Genomic DNA, 19,833 nt, shown 5'->3' with positions numbered 1-19,833 from the left:
CAATCACTGACTGAGATGGGACATCATTGTGGCCAATGATCCGATGAGCTGTCACTCCCGAGACAAGCGCTGCTCAACCAATTACTGGCAGTGGCACTTCCCATATCAGTCAGTCAGTGACTGGCTGAGTGGGCTGTCACTCTCATCTAGGGAGCCAATGACTGAATGAGACAGAACAGCACTGCGGCCAGTGATTGGTTGAGCGGGAGATGAGAGTGACAGCCTGTGCAGCCAATTACTGATCCCTGAGCTGTCTCAATCATTGATTGGCTAAACAGGCTGGAGGCGACTGAGGGGACATCGGAGAGTAGTGAAGGAGAACACCGGTACGTACAGTTAAATAGAGATTAATGACCTTGCTGAACAGCTCTTAAAGGGAATGTGTCATCAGAAAATAATGTTTTTACGTTAAAGATATTTTAAAGGAATTTTTTGTGATATTTTTTCCCACGTTCGGCAGTCCCGAGAGCTGTGTCACACAGGGGGGTGATGGTCTGGGCTGGTGCACAGCAAAAGGATGGCGCTGAGCGCAAAACTGGGCATGGTATAATAAAGAGAGCGGTAAATAGAGGCAATGTCCATGAGGAATTATAAGGAGTGTAAGCCCTGGCAGCATCAAAACCAAGGTTCTATACAGAGATGGGCAAGATAATAAGGAATAACTACTCCTCTCTATGATGGCCGGCTCACTCATGACCTGCTCGGTCTCCCCACATGTTCAGGTACTTTTCTATATTTTTATTAACCCATAAACCCTTTTAACATATGTAGTCAGCTGAGGCTTCTAATTACCAGTGCGCCCATGAAAGGAGCCTTAGTGGGAAGGAGTAAGAAGAACATTTTTGCGGCTGAGTTAATGGTCTTGTGAAAGTTCTTATAGTAAATGATTTTCACAACTCGGCAGGTTCCTTAGATAAGTGGGCAGACATTAAACACACATTTGTCAAGACTTTCGCTGTGCGGCCACAACTTTCAACAAGTTCAGAAGCCTTCCAGTACATCCGGAGGTGAGATGACAAGTGAGTCACAAATCAAAGCCATGCCAGGGGCATTCATGCCTACTGTGCCAGTAATGCGGGAAGAGGGCAGACATTAGACTGTTAGAGAAAATGCATTGAAACAGACTGTACAGTAGTGATGAGCGAATACTGTTCGATCGAATAGATATTCGAATATTCGATATTCGTATGTATATCCCGCGAATATTCGACGAATATTCGATAAGCGTTCAAATCCCCCAGCTTCCGGTTTTACCCTCCTAATGGTCAAATAGATGTTTTTCACTAATCGAATACTTGTTCCCATAGACTTTAATGGGATCGAATATTCGCGGGATATTCGTACGAATATCGAATATTCGACTATCTCACTATTCGCTCATCACTACTGTACAGACACAGAGGATACAGCCTTGTGTTTATGCTCTCCATATGGTCCATTTATCAAACATGGTGTAAAGTGAAACTAGCTCAGTTGCCCCTAGCAACCAATCAGATTCCACCTTTCATTCCTCACAGACTCTTTGGAAAATGAAAGGTGGAATCTGATTGGTTGCTAGGGGCAACTGAGCCAGTTTGATAAATCTCCACAGAGTACAAATACCGATACCATACACAGGTACATTGGCTTTAAGGGTAGCATGTCAATAGAACGGCGCTGGCGCGGGAAAGCCGATGTGCTTTTTTTGAACCGCGGCCCGATTCCAGCACACAGCGTCGGTCTATTGCTAGGCACCGGCCCAGGATGAAGCACTGGAGACGGCCTGACTGCCTCCAGTGGGAGGAAACCCCCACCCCTCTATGACGCGGCTCCATTAGAATCAACAGTGTGTGAACATAGCCTAGCAGTGTATTCTTTTACACTTACCTATTAAAAATATAGGCCATGACCACACATCCACCTTTTTTGGTCATTTGACAGTCATTTTTTTTGGCTGCTACTCATTTCACGCCCAAACAATGGCCATTATTTTAAAACAACGGCCATTATTTGGGTGTGAAATGACAACCATCCAAAAACTGCCTTTCAAATAGCCAGAGAACGATGTGGTGTGGTCGTGGTCATGGACTGTAATTGACCAATTCAGAGAGCAGAGAGACCTTAGAACACAGAGATCCTATTTATATCTTCTTTATATTGGAAAGTTCATCCAAACTATGCAACAATGTAACATTTTAAGCTCAATGAAAATGTTAAAAATCGTGGGGGTTATCACTCGACGATCTCTGTATCGGCCCCCGGCTTCTTTGTATGAATATAGCCGTGAGTATGGCACGTGACCTGCGGCTCTATTCATTCCTATAGAGGTGGCGGAGAGAGCCGAGTGCAGCGCTCTTCCGGCTTTCTCGTCTGTTCCCGGCACCTCCACAGGAATGAATAGAGACGCAGGTCATGTACCGTACTCGCGGCTATATTCATAACGAAGAAGTTGACGTCCAATATAGGCATTGGTGGGGGGTACAGAGGTTGGACCCCCGCGGTCTCTTACTTTTTTCCTATCCTGCGAATAGGGGAATGTTAGTTTTTCCCAGACAATCTCTTTAACCCCATTAATACTGCAGTACCAAACAAGACCACTGGACATAGTGGCGCTCTTTCATTTCATTTGCATACAACGGAGATCAGAAACGAGGTGCTCAGTGCACGTCCTGGTTGCTGTCCAACAGGAAGGGGTGTTGGGACGCGGCCTACCTGACAATCCGATACGTTTGCTTCACTTTCAACACTCAGCTGACACCACATTCCATCATTCAGCTGAGGGTGGATTTACAGCTATGTCCTCTCCTATCTGCTCAGATTAGGAGCTGTTCACATGTAGAGGTTGCGGAGAGCAATGAAAAAAGTATAGGACCATAAGAGGCCAAGAAACAATGGCCATAATGCTCTGCTTGTTGTCAGTGAATGGACACATTTTGCACCCAGCTTAGACGATATCAGAGTACAAGGCTGAGCCATGCTGGTAGATGTCTGACCTATATTTCACAGTGTTAGATGCAGATTCGCCACAGTGTATAAGGATAATCCACATCCTGGTGACAACCTAAAATATGCAAAGAATAAGTGACAAGTCATGTGACCACACATACCCAATCACGCCTAGTGTGACTGACTACTGAGAAGCATATGACCTGGATTACACAGGGTTCTGACATGTATCTGAATCATGATGCAACTGGGTTTACATTAGCGTCATACGGACATTTTTACATAAGAGAATGCACATATGCATCCATATTACACCAGTCAGTGTGAACCTGGCCTAAGGAAGATGTCAGATAAACGCATTAACCCCTTAAAGGGGAACTCCAGTGATTTATTTTTTCTTTCAAATCAACTGGCATCAAAAAGTTATATAGATTTGTAATTTATTTCTATTAAAAAAGTCTAACGTTTTCCTGTACTGTACTGCTGTATGTCCTGCAGGAAGTGGTGTATTCTTTCCAGTCTGACACAGCGCTCTCTGCTGCCATCTCTGTCAATGTCAGGAACTGTCCAGAGCAGGAAAGGCTTTCTATAGGGATTTGCTAGTACTCTGGACAGTTCCGGACATGGACAGAGGTGGCAGCAGAGAGCACAGTGTCAGACTGGAAAGAATACACCACTTCCTGCAGGACATACAGCAGCTAAGTATTTTAAATAGAAGTACATTACAACTCTATATAACTTTCTGGAGCCAGTTGATCTGAAAGAAAAAAAAAATCACAGTAGTAACCTTTTGAGTTCCCCTTTGGTTATTATGCTTTTGCATTTTTCTGCTTGTGTTCAAGGGTGTCCTCACACATCCTTTGTGTGTGACGTTTTTCAGGACCCCAGAAAAACCGCCAATGTGGTTTTTTTTTTTTAATGCATTTGCATTTATTCTGCCATTTTTTACTTTATGTGTGAATGAGCTTTTTTGTGGTTTATTGAAGTCTATGGGAGAAAAAAAAACGCACAGTATGCAAAAAAAGCCACCCCCCCAGCATGCTGCATTTTGGAAAACCTGCCACAGAGCCTCAAAAACACCAGAGAGGAGAGAAAAACACTGTCCCCCCAAAAATGCCATGTGTTAGCAGATCATAAACTTCCATTGACCACTAGCTAACAGCTGGTCGCTGGCGTTTTTGAAAAAAAAAAAAATCCCATGACGTTTTAACTGGTGTTTTTTTCCAAGATTTTAAGGCAGTGTGAAGCCAGTCTAAAAGTCCATAGCAGTTAATTTTTTTCACCTACAGACCCATATGACCTTTTTTTTTTTTTTGCAACACTAATTGTACTTTGCAATGACACTTATTTTTTCCAGGTTTCCTCATTTTGTGGTAAAACCAACATGTTATCTGTGTTCCCTAAATCAGTACGTTTACAATTACGTTGATTTTATTTTACTGCTTAAAAAAAAAAATTTAAAAGTTAAAACATTTAAAAAAGTTTTAAAATTGCTCTAATCAAATCAATTTCTCTGATCAAATGAAAAGCATAGCTGCTTTTCTCCAGAAACAGCACCACTCTTGTCCAAAGGACCAAAGTGGCACTGTTTTTGTAAGAAAAACTTTGATTTTCTAATCCTGGACAATCCCTTAAAACTTCTCCTGAGAAAGGGTGTGTTTACACAGAGATTTATCTGGCAGATTTTTTAAGCCAGGAATGGATTGGAAAAGAGGAGAAATCTCAGTCTTTCCTTTATGACCTGTTCCCTGTGTATAGTCTGTTCCTGCCTTTGGCTTCAGAAATCTGTCAGATAAATCTTCAGGGACTGAACACCAGAAGACGCCGGGAGCCCCCGAAGCAAGCCGGAGCTGCAGGAGTCAATGGCACTGAGTTTGACATACAGTACAGCGGGATGACAGCCTATTGAAGTAAATGGACAAGTATCCGCAGTGAAGAAATCCACTGTGGATACGTTTGAAGATACCCTAAGTGTGCGTTCACACTCTGTAATCTGGTCTTATAACTCGCCGTGGATTCCGTAGTGTGAACGCACCCTGAGACAGGAGAAGGTTAAAGAATTTAGGCCCAGCTGCTTTTTCCATTTTTGACACAAAAATCAGGTTGTTGGATTTGCTCGTGCTTAGGTCTAGCTGTGTAGTTGGTACGTCCGCAATTACATTGCTTTGCAGTTTGTCCGTCAGATCCAACTAGACTAAAGCATTTAGTAAATTACAGTACATTACAAATCCCCTGGATTCCTCGGCTCCTCAGGTTATGCAATTTCCTTTAAACCAGAGACTTATCCTGAAGCACTGAGGCCTAGGAACTCCGCTATGGAGGTAGAACCTGGCAGGCCGCAGCCTGTCATTTCCTGCATGTGTCTCAGGACTTGTCCCAGTTGTGTAGGGATTACGCCTCGCAGCATCATGTTAGTTACTGGCAGCCTGGGGGCAAACACTAGTATCTACAATATCTATAGGCGTGTACAGATCTATAGGCCTGTACTATGATATATGGAGCGGGAAGCTGTGTATCAGCCTGAGGAGCCCATTAGAAACCTGTATGTGTCATACATATGGGGAGGGGGCAACTGTACCCATAAGATCAGTGACAGCCGACCCATTGTCATATACAGCCCGACACCCTCTACAACCACAGGGATTTGATAACTGCTAATCAAACACCATATCAGTAGTATATGAAGGAATATGCCGGGTGTAGAGGGGTTTGCTTGTCCCAGAGAGGCCGCATCACCATGGAGACAGCCCAGGACCTGACCACCTCTGTCAGTGACAGGAACTTTCAGGCACTTTTTGGCAACGGTTGATTTGAAAGAAAACAATTTTTGGTGAAAAACTCCTTTAAAGGAGAAATCTAGCCAAACTGAATACTCTGCAGAAGGCAGGGGGGGTTGCGGGAACATATTAAATAATGTATACTTACCTGTTCCCATGCCCCTCCAGCACTGCCTTACCGCTCCCTGCCAACTTTCTGGATCTTCTGCTCCTGCAGTGTCAGGACCCAACTCAATAAAAGTCCACACAATGACTGGGGCGGGACATCTCTTGTCACTGACTGGCTGGGCAGGCCCTTCCCTTCGGGTCATGATGTACCAGGAAGCCAGGTGACACTGGAGCCCGGCAGCTGTCAGGGAGATTCTGACGAAGTGTTGTGGGCGCATGGGGACAGGTATACATTCTTTATATTCCCGCACACCCCACCTTCTGCAGAAATTTCAGTTTCGTGCAATGCTCAGAAGTGCAAAGAATTAATTTTAGCTAGAAACATGGCTTCTTTCATCTAGAAACATATAACTCTTGTCTACAGGTTGGGTGCAGGTTTTGCAACTCAATTCCATTGAAGTGAATGGAGCTTCAAGGGGTACTCCAGTGAAAATCTTTTTCTTTCAAATTAACTGGTTTCAGATAGTTATATAGATTTGTAATTTATATTGTATGTCCTGCAGGAATGGTGTATTTTTTTCAGTCTGACACACGGCTCTCTGCTGCCACCTCTGTCCATTTTAGGAACTGTCCAAAGCAGAAGAGGTTTTCTATAAGGATTTGCTACTGCTCTGGACAGTTGGACAGAGGTGTTAGCAGAGAACACTGGAAAGAATGCTCCATTTCCTGCAGGTCATACAGCAGCTGATAAGTATGGGAAGATGTCACGTCGTGAATAAAATGCTGATGTCACTTCCTGGATAACATGGTGATGTCACGACCCGACTCCCAGAGCTGTGCGGGCTGTGGCTGCTGGAAAGGATAATGGCAGAGGGAAACTGAGGGACACAGGGCACTGGAGGGACATTGAGCATCCCTCTGCCATTATCCTCTCCAGCAGCCACAGCCCGCACAGCTCTGGGAGCCGGGTCGTGACATCTCCATGTTATCCAGGAAGTGACATCACCATGTTATCCAGGAAGCGAAGCCTTGATGCAGTAGTAAGTGCAGGAAAAAAAGCACATTATAAGCATTTCCCGTAATAAGTGTATATTGGTGATTTGTATAACTATTGGGAGCCAATACAATACTTTAATAAAATTTTTCGCTGGACTTCTCCTTTAAATCAATGTACCACTAATAGCGTAAGGCACCGTAACAGCATAGCAAAAGTATAGCTTTATGTGTGCACGAGCTCTTAGCCGAATTGTTAGACAAGTAGGAATATAATAAGAAAGTAGATGGGTGGGTGATTCCTGCCATCTGCACATATACTCCGGTATGTCATGGGAGCAGAATGTAAATTCCCATAATACCAGGTTGTGTGTAAAGTAATATATGCTGAAGTATGTAAATACGCTCTATGGTAATACCTGTGATAGAGCGCCACAATTTGCATTTCAAAGTCCTATGAATTCTTATAATGAAGCTCTGAATCCCCGGGCTTTGTTTCTTAAATGTCTTTTATTGCTAGAATAAAAAATCGGAAGGCATTGGCACAGCGCGAACGCGTCTGTTACGCTGATATAGCGGCTGACGCTGATCCCCCGGTAATAGCCGGAGTCACAGAATATAAAATAGCTGCATCCTATTTGTTTTTTACTTAAGCAACTTGGAAGAAACTTTGCAAACAGTCTTAAAGGGGGGATCCGAAGACTATAACTGATCACCTATGCATAGTTGCCAACAGTCCCGGTTTTGCCTGTCCCGATTCTGAGGAGACAGTCCCGGCAAAACCAGTAGTATGATGATGGAGGGGGAAGGAGGTTTAGAGGGTCAATAATATGATGATGGAGGGGCAGCAGGATGAAGGGGGTAGTAGTATGATGATATGGGGTGCAGCTGCATCATATGGGTACAAACTATCAGTATATACAGTCAGTCAGTAGAGTCTCAGCCCGCTCTGAGTCGGGTGTGTAATATACTGGGGACCTAATACTGGGGTGTGTTATATACTGGGGACCTGAAACTGGGGTGTGTAATATACTGGGAACCTAATACTGGGGTGTGTAATATACTGGGGACCTAATACTGGGGTGTGTAATATACTGAGGACCTAATACTGGGGGGTGTAATATAATGGGGACCTAATACTGGGGTGTGTAATATACTGGGGACCTAATACTGGGGTGTGTAATATACTGGGGACCTAATACTGGGGTGTGTAATATACTGGGGACCTAATACTGGGGTGTGTAATATACTGGGGACCTAATCAGGGCCGTTTTAATACATTGGTGGGCCCAGTGCCCTCAAGAGTGGGCCCCCCCTTACCTTTCTGCACATTGTATAATGTACTGAATTTGCCCCCACACTGTATCAAGAGCCCCAATACATACAGTAGTTACCTTATAACACTATTTCCACCATTCAGTGATTACATATTACATAAAAACTGCACTAAACAAAACAGAAAGATATCACCAATGATACCATTACATAATACCGCCACACCATGACCCCTAACACTACAACCCTATAACAGAGTGCAGTTACATCCAGTGACTCACCGGGGGCGTCTTCTCCGATCAGAGTCTGTCACCTTTTCTTTTTCTCTCCATCCAGCATGGGCCACCTTGAAGTCTTCTCCTGGCTGTGAATCTTCTCTCCAGAATCTGCAGACAAATATTTTAGGCTCCAACACATACAGTAGTTAGGTCCCTTGTACCCCCATACAGTAGTTACACCCCTCTGTACTCCTACATAGTTACACCCCTATGTGCCTCCATAGTTTTAAGGTGTCCCTGTAGTATATAGACCCTCATGTGCTCCTCCAGTTATATACAGCCCTCCTGTGCGCTCCCCCATTAGTATATAGCCCCCCTGTGCACTCTCCCCAGTAGTATATAGCCCCCCTGTGCTCTCCCACAATAGTATATAGCCCCCCTGTGCTCTCCCCCAATAGTATATAGACCCCCTATGCTCTCCCACAATAGTATATAGCCCCCCTGTGCTCTCCCACAATAGTATATAGCCCCCCTGTGCTCTCCCACAATAGTATATAGCCCCCCTGTGCTCTCCCACAATAGTATATAGCCCCCTGTGCTCTCCCACAATAGTATATAGCCCCCTGTGCTCTCCCCCAATAGTATATAGCCCCCCTGTGCTCTCCCACAATAGTATATAGCCCCCCTGTGCTCTCCCACAATAGTATATAGCCCCCCTGTGCTCTCCCACAATAGTATATAGCCCCCCTGTGCTCCCCCTCAATAGTATATAGCCCCCCTATGCTCTCCCCAATAGTATATAGCCCCCTGTGCTCCCCAATAGTATATAGCTAACCTGTGCTCCCCAATAGTATATAACCCCCTGTGCTCCCCCATAGTATATAGCCCCCTGTGCTCCCCCATAGTATATAGCCCCCTGTGCTCCCCAGTAGTATATAGCCCCCTGTGCTCCCCATAGTATATAGCTCCCCTGTGCTCCCCCATAGTATATAGCTCTCCTGTGCTCCCCCATAGTATATAGCCCCCTGTGCTCCCCCATAGTATATAGCTCCCCTGTGCTCCCCCATAGTATATAGCTCCCCTGTGCTCCCCCATTGTATATAGCCCCCGGTGCTCCCCCATAGTATATAGCTCCCCTGTGCTCCCCCATAGTATATAGCCCCCTGTGCTCCCCCATAGTATATAGCCCCCTGTGCTCCCCCATAGTATATAGCCCCCCTGTGCTCCCCAATAGTATATAGCCCCCGTTCTCCCCCATAGTATATAGCCCCCTGTGCTCCCCCATAGTATATAGCCCCCTGTGCTCCCCAATAGTATATAGCCCCCTGTGCTCCCCCATAGTATATAGCCCCCTGTGCTCCCCCATAGTATATAGCTCTCCTGTGCTCCCCCATAGTATATAGCCCCCTGTGCTCCCCCATAGTATATAGCTCCCCTGTGCTCCCCCATAGTATATAGCTCCCCTGTGCTCCCCAATAGTATATAGCCCCCTGTTCTCTACCATAGTATATAGCCCCCTGTGCTCCCCAATAGTATATAGCTGCTATATAACATTGAAAAAAACAAACACTTTTACTCACCTAGGTCCACGCATTCCTCTTCTCTTCCCTCTTGTGGCCTCACTTCCTGCAGTCACAAGAGGCTGCACTCCTCTTACCCTCGCGCCGACGCTCCAGTGACGTCGGGCGCTAGAAAGAGAGTGCGGCCTCTTGTGACCGCAGGAAGTGCGGCCACAAGAGTGACTGACAGGGAGGGAGCCAATGGCTCTCTCTCTGTCAGTGTCGCTGCTGCTGCTGCAGCGCTGAAGCGCCGCAGCAGCAGCGGACGGGGGGCAGCGGCGGACGGGGGGGCCCTGCAGGGGGGCGCCATGGAGGGGTAAGTAGATTACCCATCCATGGCGCTCCCCCCTGACAGGCTGGTGGCCGGAGCCCTGTGCGACCGCATCGGTCGCACATAGCAACGGCCGGCCTGCTCGGGGGGGCCCCTTTAACCAGTGGGCCCGGTGCACGTGCACCATGTGCCCTCTGGTTAAAGCGGCCCTGGACCTAATACTGGGGTGTGTAATGCTCCTTTTGTGTTGTTCTGACTGTGAATTGTAACTGGAAAATTTTGAACCCACACCCATGATAGGCCACACCCCACTAAGACCACACCCATAAAAAAATCACACCCCTTTTTAACGCTAAAGCGTCCCTGGAATAAAGTTTCAAATGTTGGCAACTATGCCTATGTGATATGTAAGTGATCGGGGAGGTCCCAATGGTCACAATCACTAGAACAGAAGTATGAATAGAGAACCAGACAGGTATGTGCTCCGCGGTTCACTCTACAGCTGAGCACTGTCTTGACAGTTTGACAGTCTTATAGCGAGTTAAAGGGGCTGTCCAGGCGTAGAAAAACAACTCTGAAGGTATACTTCAAAGAGGGAGGAAGTGAGCATGGGGGAGCAGAGCAGGTAAGACTTTTTCTGTTCTGCTCTTCAAAGGGGTACTCTGGCAAAAAAAAAATCTAGTCAACTGGTTGCAGAAAGTTATTTAGATTTGAAATTTATTTCTATTTAAAAACTTTAAGTCTTCCAGTACTTATCAGCTGCTAGAGGTCCTGCAGGAAGTGGTGTATTTTTTCCAGTCTGACACAGTGCTCTCTGCTGCCACATCTATCCATTTCAGGAACTGTCCAGAGCAGGAGAGGTTTTCTATGGGGATTTGCTACTGCTCTGGACAGTACCTAACATGGACAGAGGTGGCAGTAGAGAGCACCATGTCAGACTGCAAAGAATACACCACTTCCTGCAGGACATACAGCAGTGGATAAGTACTGGAAGACTGGAGATTTTAAAATAGAAGTTAATAACAAATCTGTATAACTTTTTGACACCATTTGAAAAAAAAAATCACTATAATATTCCTTTAAAGGGATGCGCCATATCACAGGGAATCTTACAAGGGAATTGTATAAACAGCAATTCCTAGCCAAATTATTAGGTATTTAAAGGAGAAGTCCAGCGAAAATTTTTATTGTAGTATTATATTGCCCCCCAAAAGTTATACAAATTACCAATATACACTTATTACGGGAAATGCTTATAAAGTGCTTTTTTCCCTGCACTTACTACTGCATCAAGGCTTCACTTCCTGGACAACACGGTGATGTTACTTCCTGGATAAAATGGTGATGTCACGCCCCGACTCCCAGAGCTGTGCGGGCTGTTGCTGCTGGAGAGGATGATGGCAGGGGGACACTGAGGGACACAGGGCACTGGAGGGACACTGAGCATCCCCCTGCCATCATCCTCTCCAGCAGCCACAGCCTGCACAGCTCTAGGAGTCGGGTCGTGACATCACCATGTTATCCAGGAAGTGACATCACCATGTTATCCAGGAAGTGACATCACCATGTTATCCAGGAAGTGACATCACCCTGTTATCCAGAAGGTGACATCACCATGTTATCCAGGAAGTGACATCACCATGTTATCCAGTAAGTGAAGCCTTGATGCAGTAGTAAGTGCCGGGGAAAAAAGCAATGGTCATGGGAACAGACACAAAATTGTCACTATAATAAATGTGCAGCCAGCACTCCATTTATTTCCTATGGAGCCATTAACATATTCCAGTTGTAGCACTTGTCTTAGTTGGTGGTCCCAAAGAAATTAGCTGGTGTGCAATGCGCACCATTCATGCTGGGGACAATGTCCCCCCTTTCTTGGGACCATAGTTAGTCCCTCAATCCTATCTCCTAAATAGGGGGTAAAATCTCCACATGGGAGCACCCTTTGAAGCTAAAACATATCACAGAAAAAATTTTGGGATAACATTTTTTTAATTTAATTATTTTTTTTCTATATATCCTATATTGCTTTTCGACGCCTACCCTTGTGACTTCTTTCTAATAATCTCAGGACTGTATAAGACATTGCATGTTTAACCTCCGCACAGACGTCACACGCCGAGCACTTAGCATCTCAGACCCCCACAACTCTAATGAGTTCGAAAATTCTTTTCAGATGAATTTTCCTCCGACGTTTGTGCACTTAAAGAGCGAGCGGAGTGACCTTTTTTTTTGGCACGCCTCTTCTCCTCTGTGAACACATTAAGTAAATTGATATACAATAGCCGTGCTGGGAGCGTGTACCACAATCTGTGCCATGCATTCTGTGTAAATGACTGCTAATATATTAAGCAGCCAGCCAACAGCTCCGTGCCAACTCTGACATACAGCAGAAATCTGGAACTGGTGGAACTCAGAGCCGTCCTCCTCCTAGAGAAAACTATATTAATATTATGCTCTAGAAATAATAAAGGGGACTTACAGTCTTCTGTGGCCGGCACTAAAGACTATGGATAACTTTAAAGTGTCACTGTCGTTTAAATTTGTTTTTGCAGAAATCAATAGTACAGGCGATTTTAAGAAACTTTGTAACTGGGTTTATTAGCCAAAAAATGCATTTTTATCATGAGAAAGCATTTTGAAGCTCTCCCCCCTGTCTTCATGGTTCTCTAATGGAGAGGGGGGGGGGGGGGTGGAGGGAGATGAGGCACCAAAACAGGACAACAAAGAGTTAATCTACAGCTACATCACCGGGCTATCTCCTTTGAAGTCAGCACTGACCTCTCAGACCTCTGAATACCGGCTTTCACACAGGTGCTGCTGTCGAGATTTCCTGATAATGAGCAGTGGATGAGAGAGAGGAGGGAGGCGGGGGGGGGGGGGGGGCTGGGGAAAGTCTTTTTGAATGCAGATAATGGCATTTTTGCCTAATAAACCCAATTACATAGTTTCTTCAAATCGCCTGTACTATTGATTTCTGCAAAAAAATTAAAACGACAGTGACACTTTAAAATACAAAACAAATTTTCACATTATTGGTTCTCTCGAGTTTACAGTATTGCCCTTTGCAATCTTAACTCCTTGTCAGACCCCCTGATGGGCAGTTTGCAACCTTCTCCTAGATTCAGATTCTTCTTGTGTTCCCTCTGTTTGCTGTGGGTGCTCTTCTTTCTCTTTACACCTATGCATAAGACATATGATTGTCCCCTGCAATTTATTTGCTTCCTGTTGCGGCCCTATTCCACGGGACAATTACCGTTCAAAAAATCGTCAGATCGTTTGCAATTGAACGATAATCGTATCGTGTAATAGCAGACAGGGATTAAACGACCAACGAGAAATTGTTGGTCGCTTGATAGAATTTGGACCTACTTTTATCGTTGATCGTTTGAAAATCGTGGATTCTTAAGTTACTTTTATAGCATTTCAGGGGCAGTTAATTGTGCATTTAGTGTTATTTTGTGCATTTTTTATGTCCTATATCCAAACCTGGATTATAAAGAAAAATAATAAAAAAATGTATATAACTTTAATAAGGAGAATGTATATTTATCTATGTTATATTAAATGTATTTATTATTTATTTATTAAGATTTTATATATTTTATCTATGAAGCAAAAATTTTTTATTAAAGTATTGTATTGCCCCCCAAAAGTTATATAAATCACCAATATACACTTATTATGGGAAATGCTTATAAAGTACTTTTTTCCCTGCACTTACTACTGCATCAAGGCTTCACTTCCTGGATAACATGGTGACATCACTTCCTGGATAACATGGTGATGTCACTTCCTGGATAACATGGTGATGTCACGACCCGACTCCCAGAGCTGTGCGGGCTGTGGCTGCTGGAGAGGATGATGGCAGGGGGACACTGAGGGACACAGGGCACTGGAGGGACACTGAGCATCCCTCTGCCATCATCCTCTCCAGCAGCCACAGCCCCCACAGCTCTCTGGGATTCGGGTCGTGACATCACCATGTTATCCAGGAAGTGAAGCCTTGATGCAGTAGTAAGTGCAGGGAAAAAAGTACTTTATGAGCATTTCCCGTAACAAGTGTATTTTGGTGATTTGTATAACTGGGGGGGGAAGGGGAATACAAAACTTAAAAAAAAAAATCCCCGGGCTTCTCCTTTAACCCTTAGGCGACTCTGGACGTACCTGTACATCCAGGGCCGCCCACAGGTGTTCAGAGCAGGGGCCGCGCTCTGAACCGCCGTGGTCCCGGGTGCCGCATGTAGCCCGGGACCGCGGCTATTAGCGGGCACGATCCGATCGCCGTGCCTGCTAATTAGATAATCGGATGCAGCTGTCAAAGCAGCCGGAAGCAATCGATTGCCTATCTCATCGATCTATGCTGTATTACTATCCAGCATAGATCGCAATGAGAGATCAGTGTGCTTATACTAGAAGTCCCCCAGGGGGAATAACCCTAACCCCAGAGGGAATAACCCTAACCCCAGGGGCAATAATCCTAACCCCAGGGGGGAATAACCCTAACTCCAGGGGGGCTTCTAGTATAAGTGTAAAAATAAAAAAAAGTGTTATTAATAATAAAAAGCCCCCTCCCCTAATAAAAGTTTGAATTACCCCCCTTTTCCAATGTTAAAAATAAAAATAAATAAATAAATATACAAACATGTTTTGCATTGCAGCGTGCGTAATTGCCCGAAATATTAATTTATCACATTACTGATCTCGCACGGTAAACGTCGTAAGCGCAAAAAAGTCCCAAAGTGCAAAATTGCGCATTTTTGGTCGCATCAAATCCATAAAAATTGTAACAAAAAGCGATCAAAAAGCCCCATAGACCAAAGGATAAAAGCGCTATAAGCCTGGGAATGGAGCGATTTTAAGGAACATATATTTGTTAAAGTGACACTGTCAGCCCCCAATAATCATTTTTCAATCTTTACAGGTGTGTGTAACCCGCCTATATCTCTCTGCATACCTGTAATTATTTTTCTGTTTAATGAGGTGGCTTTGCCTGAAATTGTAATTTGGCCGAGTATCTTCTAGCGCCACTGGGCGGGGCTTGGTCCCTGAAGCGCCACATAGCCCCGCCCATTACAGCGCCGTTGACCCCCGCCCCCGCTCCGTTTTGAGGCCTCCTTGACGTGCGCGTCCACATCTCCCGCCGTCTTCCACATGCAGGAGCGTCATGTGGCGCGCAGGCGCAGAAGGTGACCGCCGGGTCACCCACAGCCGGGCTGTGTGTGCGGTCGCACAGCCCGCCGATTACACCGCCCGCACCGTCCCTTGTTGTTTGGGACTCTCCGGAGGCCTCGCTGCGGCTGTGAAACCCTCCTCACAGCCAGCAGCGAGGCGCACACATAGTGTCTGCGCCTCGCATAGACATAGCCTGCGCACTATGTCTGCGCCTCGCTGCTGGCTGTGAGGAGGGTTTCACAGCCGCAGCGAGGCCTCCGGAGAGTCCCAAACAACAAGGGACGGTGCGGCCGGTGTAATCGGCGGGCTGTGCGACCGCACGCACAGCCCGGCTGTGGGTGACCCGGCAGTCACCTTCTGCGCCTGCGCGCCACATGACGCTCCCGCACGCGGAAGACGGCGGGAGATGTGGACGCGCACGTCAAGGAGGCCTCAAAACGGAGCGGGGGCGGGGTCAACGGCGCTGTAATGGGCGGGGCTATGTGGCGCTTCAGGGACCAAGCCCCGCCCAGTGGCGCTAGAAGATACTCGGCCAAATTACAATTTAAGGCAAAGCCACCTCATGAAACAGAAAAATAATTACAGGTATGCAGAGAGATATAGGCGGGTTACACACACCTGTAAAGATTGAAAAATGATTATTGGGGGTGACAGTGTCACTTTAACAATGGTTTGAATTTTTTACAGGCCATCAGATAATATAAAAGTTATACATGTTACATATCGTTGTAGTCGTAACGACTTGAGGAACATTCAAGTGCTATGGGCTTTGAAGCACAAGGAGGAAAAAACGAAACCCCAAAAATTGAAATTGTCCCGGTCCTCTAAGGGTTAAATGTATTTATTTATTAAGATTCTATCAATATATTTTATCACTGCCCTCTGCTGCCACCAATGGCTGTATCAGGAACTGTAGGGCTATTTCCACTGGAATACTTGTTCCCCCCCCCCCTTTTTTTTCTTCCAGAATACCCCTTTAAGTTCTAAACCACAACATACTACAGAAATATTTGGCACCCCTAATAATAAGTATTATAAATGCCTATAATAGTTTATAATGACTGATGTATGGCATTATTGACCTAAAACTAAAAAAAAAGTCATGGTCAGGCCATGTTCCCACAGCAAGAGACACCGGTCGTTCCGTGACCTGGCTGGATGATCTTCACTGCCGCTGAATTTGGATGCGGGCACATCTGTGTGGGTCGCATCGGAATTCCTCACAGCTCACAATGGAGCGTGAGGCCAGAGCCGCACGATCCATTGTGTGCACTGACAGGCTTTCAGTTCAGACAGACATGTCAGTTTTTGCAGTGCCACTAGGGATCCCAGTTGGAGTGTATACTCAGTTGCCCCTAGCAACCAATCAGATTCCACTGTTCATTTTCCTAAGAGTCTGTGGGGAATGAAAGGTGGAATCTGATTGGTTGCTAGGGGCAACTGAGACAGTTTCACTTTATACCATGTTTGATAAATCTCCCTTCATGTGTATACACTCCGCCTGGGATTCCATAGAAGGCAGCAATACATAGGCTACGTAGTAAGTTACGTAATAATCACGGCCGTTGTTGCTGATTTGCAACAATGGCTGTGATTATTACGTAACTTACGTAGTGTGAACATAGCCTCACTATGTAAAAATGATTCTCTTCCTCAAGTCCAGGTCCTCAAGGGGCTAAAAGAGCACTCCGAGCTAGAAATCTTTTACATCACAGGAGTCAAACTCAGGCCCTCCAGCTGTTGCAAAACTACAATTCCCATCATGCTTGGACAGCCAAAGCTTTAGCTTTGGCTTTCCAGGCATGATGGGAATTGTAGTTTTGCAACAGCTGGAGGGCCTGAGTTTGACTCCTGTATTTTAGATGACCCTTTGCGTGGGGTCTTTTCATACTTGGCATGGTGTTTATGGCTGTATTCTGTATACAGGGTCAAAAACCTGCTATGGTGATTGGCACCAAGGCCTGGGTATAACCTCTATGTGCACTTAAAGGGGCTGTTGTGCACCTTTCTGCTTTTTCATGCAGAACTATATACTCTTGTTTTGCCCCCTCTAAGTGATCTACCAGTTTTTTATGCAGATCCAGCATTTTATTCATGAACCAGGAAGATCCGGATGAGCAGTGTTATCAGATCTCCTCATATAAGCGAATGCAAATAAAATAAAATAAAAAATCTAACATTCCTCCTCTTCTTCTTCCAGGCACCAAGATCTGCACTCAGTGTGAAATCGAACAGAAATCCGAGACCATGAGGGTTCAATATTGTGCCAGTGATTTCGGTAAGTGAACGTTCCCCTATAGCTGGATATTGTGGACTCTCTTGGCCGAGCTGTGAATGGTGTGTGAGAATCTGCGGGCTGCCAGTGCTCGGCCTGACGTTAATAACCTGTCTGCTTCCTGAATTACAATATCACTATTACTGCAACATAACAAACACTACAAATGGGCACCTGGAGAAAGCAAACACAGCCAGGGAGAATTAGGAGGCATGGGACTGAGTCATTTACATAGAACGGATTAAAGACCCATAAAAAACATATTTGAAGGTTTTATTCTTTGGCAAAATGTTATGAGAAATAGAACAGAGGAAACGTATAGGTGACAACTTCCTACTTCTTAAAGGGGATAGAGAAAATTAGAAAATTTCTTCTAGAAACAGCGCCACTCTTGTCTTCAGGTTGTGTGCGGTATTGCAGCTCAGTTCCATTGAAGTGAATCGAGCAGAGCTGTAATACCACACACAGGGGTGGCGCTTTTTTTTTGGAGAAAGACGCCGTGTTTTTTCTAACATCTTTAATTATAATTGTATGCTAATTGTTAAAATAAGAATTAGCAATGGGTGTGACTTCCTGGTGATAATATTCTAAGATTGTACAAGGATACAGCATCTAAAGGGGCTCTCTGCTTTGTACAATTCCTACTATTTAGAAGGGCCCCTTGACAATAAGGTCATTACAAAGTGTCCTCTAGTGACCCCCAGTGATCAGCTGTGATCTGTGGGGAAACCTGGCAGTAAGTGTTCCGTTTCCCTACTGTGCCCCCACAGGAGAAATGCAGAACTGCACATTGTCCATTCATATATAATCTGCAGTAAATCCACATCTAAAGGCCCTATTCCACCAACAGATCTGCCGACAGATTATCTGCCGAAGATTTGAAGCCAAACCCAGGAGTGGATTTTAAAAGAGGAGAAATCCAGTCTTTCCTTTATGACCTGTTCTCTGTTTATAGTCTGTTCCTGGGTTTGGCTTCAAATCTTTGGCAGATAATCTGTCGTCAGATCTGTTGGTGGAATAGGACCTTATGCCTGTGTTCACAGGGTGCTGAGGATGAAGATAGAACCTTCATCCTCACTGCAGTGTTGTCCAGTGCTGTTAGTTGTGGCCGGTAAACCGTTAGGAGCACTGAGGGCGTGGCTACCAACCCTCAGAGCACCACCCCTTAATGAGGGGGCCAGGGCTACGGCCCTTCAGCCAGCCTGCCCCCTCCAAAGATTATCAATGGAGGGGGCGGGCCAGACTGGTGCGCTGATGGTTGGAAGCCACGCCCCCAGTGCTCCAAATGGCCACATTTAAAAGCACAGGAACGGCGGTGAGGAGGATGATAAGAGACGTACTTTCATCCTCAGCTCCCTGTACGTACCCAATACCCAATACCCCATAATATCTCTGTAAATCCCACATCAGGACCCTGGAATATCTTCTATAACATGAAAGCCCCCCAATATTTAGTATAGCCAAAGGAGCGGTGAGAAATGACATTTCCGAGTCCCAGCCAGACATATTGTACCCGTGTACATCCCTTCAATTCCTCTCACCAAAACCTGATGTGACTCAGGGAAGAAGCTGAGATATTCTCATGTAACACAACAAGACATGTTATTTGCTGAGGGATCCAGCAATGAAGTCTAAATCAATAGGAAAATGACTTCATGTGGCAAAGGCCTCTGGGTTATGTTTTGATTCAATAAGTTAATTGGATTAATGAATAAAGATGACTCTAAATCACAGTTGGCAAGTAACGTAGTAATAGCTGCAAAAGCCCATCTATAGCCCCCAGCCGTCTCATCCAAGAAGCTCAATATGTCATCGCACAGGCTTCAAAAGTTGGCGCAGGAGTCTCTGTTTCTTCCCTGCAGACAAGTTCTGGGTTCCGACAAGTTGCCGATAACATGCATGTAGGGGGCTGGCTGTCAGGGATGACTCTCTATAGTTGGCACAGACCTTCAGCGTGGCTTTTTGTTATGTTGGTGACATACATAATGCGTAAAGAGGGCTAAATGTGTGGCATAATTTACTAAGTAAGCCAGCCCTCTTCTCTGTATCTCCATTAGCCGTTACCGAGAAGGAAACTCAGTAACTAAGGGCATATGCACACGATCCGTAGATAACGGATGTAACGGGGCGCAAAGCTGCGCACCGGCATCGGGAATTCCCAGCGTCATGTATCATTGTCTTGTTCAAATCTTCCCGCTACTGTAAAGATGCAGCCACGTGGCTATATTACTACAGCGCAAATAAAAACTACTTTAGT

The 19,833-nt window shown here is 45.4% G+C and overlaps 2 protein-coding genes across 2 annotated transcripts in view; one reads left to right on the top strand and one right to left on the bottom strand.

Moving 5' to 3' along the window:
- GOLGA7B (golgin A7 family member B) overlaps nucleotides 1–19,833 on the bottom strand; it is a 199,543-nt gene that overhangs the window by 112,869 nt on the left and 66,841 nt on the right. The window lies entirely within an intron of this gene.
- SFRP5 (secreted frizzled related protein 5) overlaps nucleotides 1–19,833 on the top strand; it is an 86,078-nt gene that overhangs the window by 13,235 nt on the left and 53,010 nt on the right. Inside the window, exon 2 of the mRNA XM_069979987.1 lies at nucleotides 17,502–17,579. Coding sequence (XP_069836088.1) covers nucleotides 17,502–17,579 — 78 coding nt within the window. The remainder of the gene's footprint in view (nucleotides 1–17,501; nucleotides 17,580–19,833) is intronic.

The sequence above is a fragment of the Dendropsophus ebraccatus genome, chromosome 8 (assembly GCF_027789765.1).
Source record: "Dendropsophus ebraccatus isolate aDenEbr1 chromosome 8, aDenEbr1.pat, whole genome shotgun sequence".
Taxonomy (NCBI): Eukaryota; Metazoa; Chordata; class Amphibia; order Anura; family Hylidae; genus Dendropsophus; species Dendropsophus ebraccatus.
Note: the sequence above shows the minus strand (reverse complement) of the source record. Positions and strands in the feature narration are given on the sequence as shown.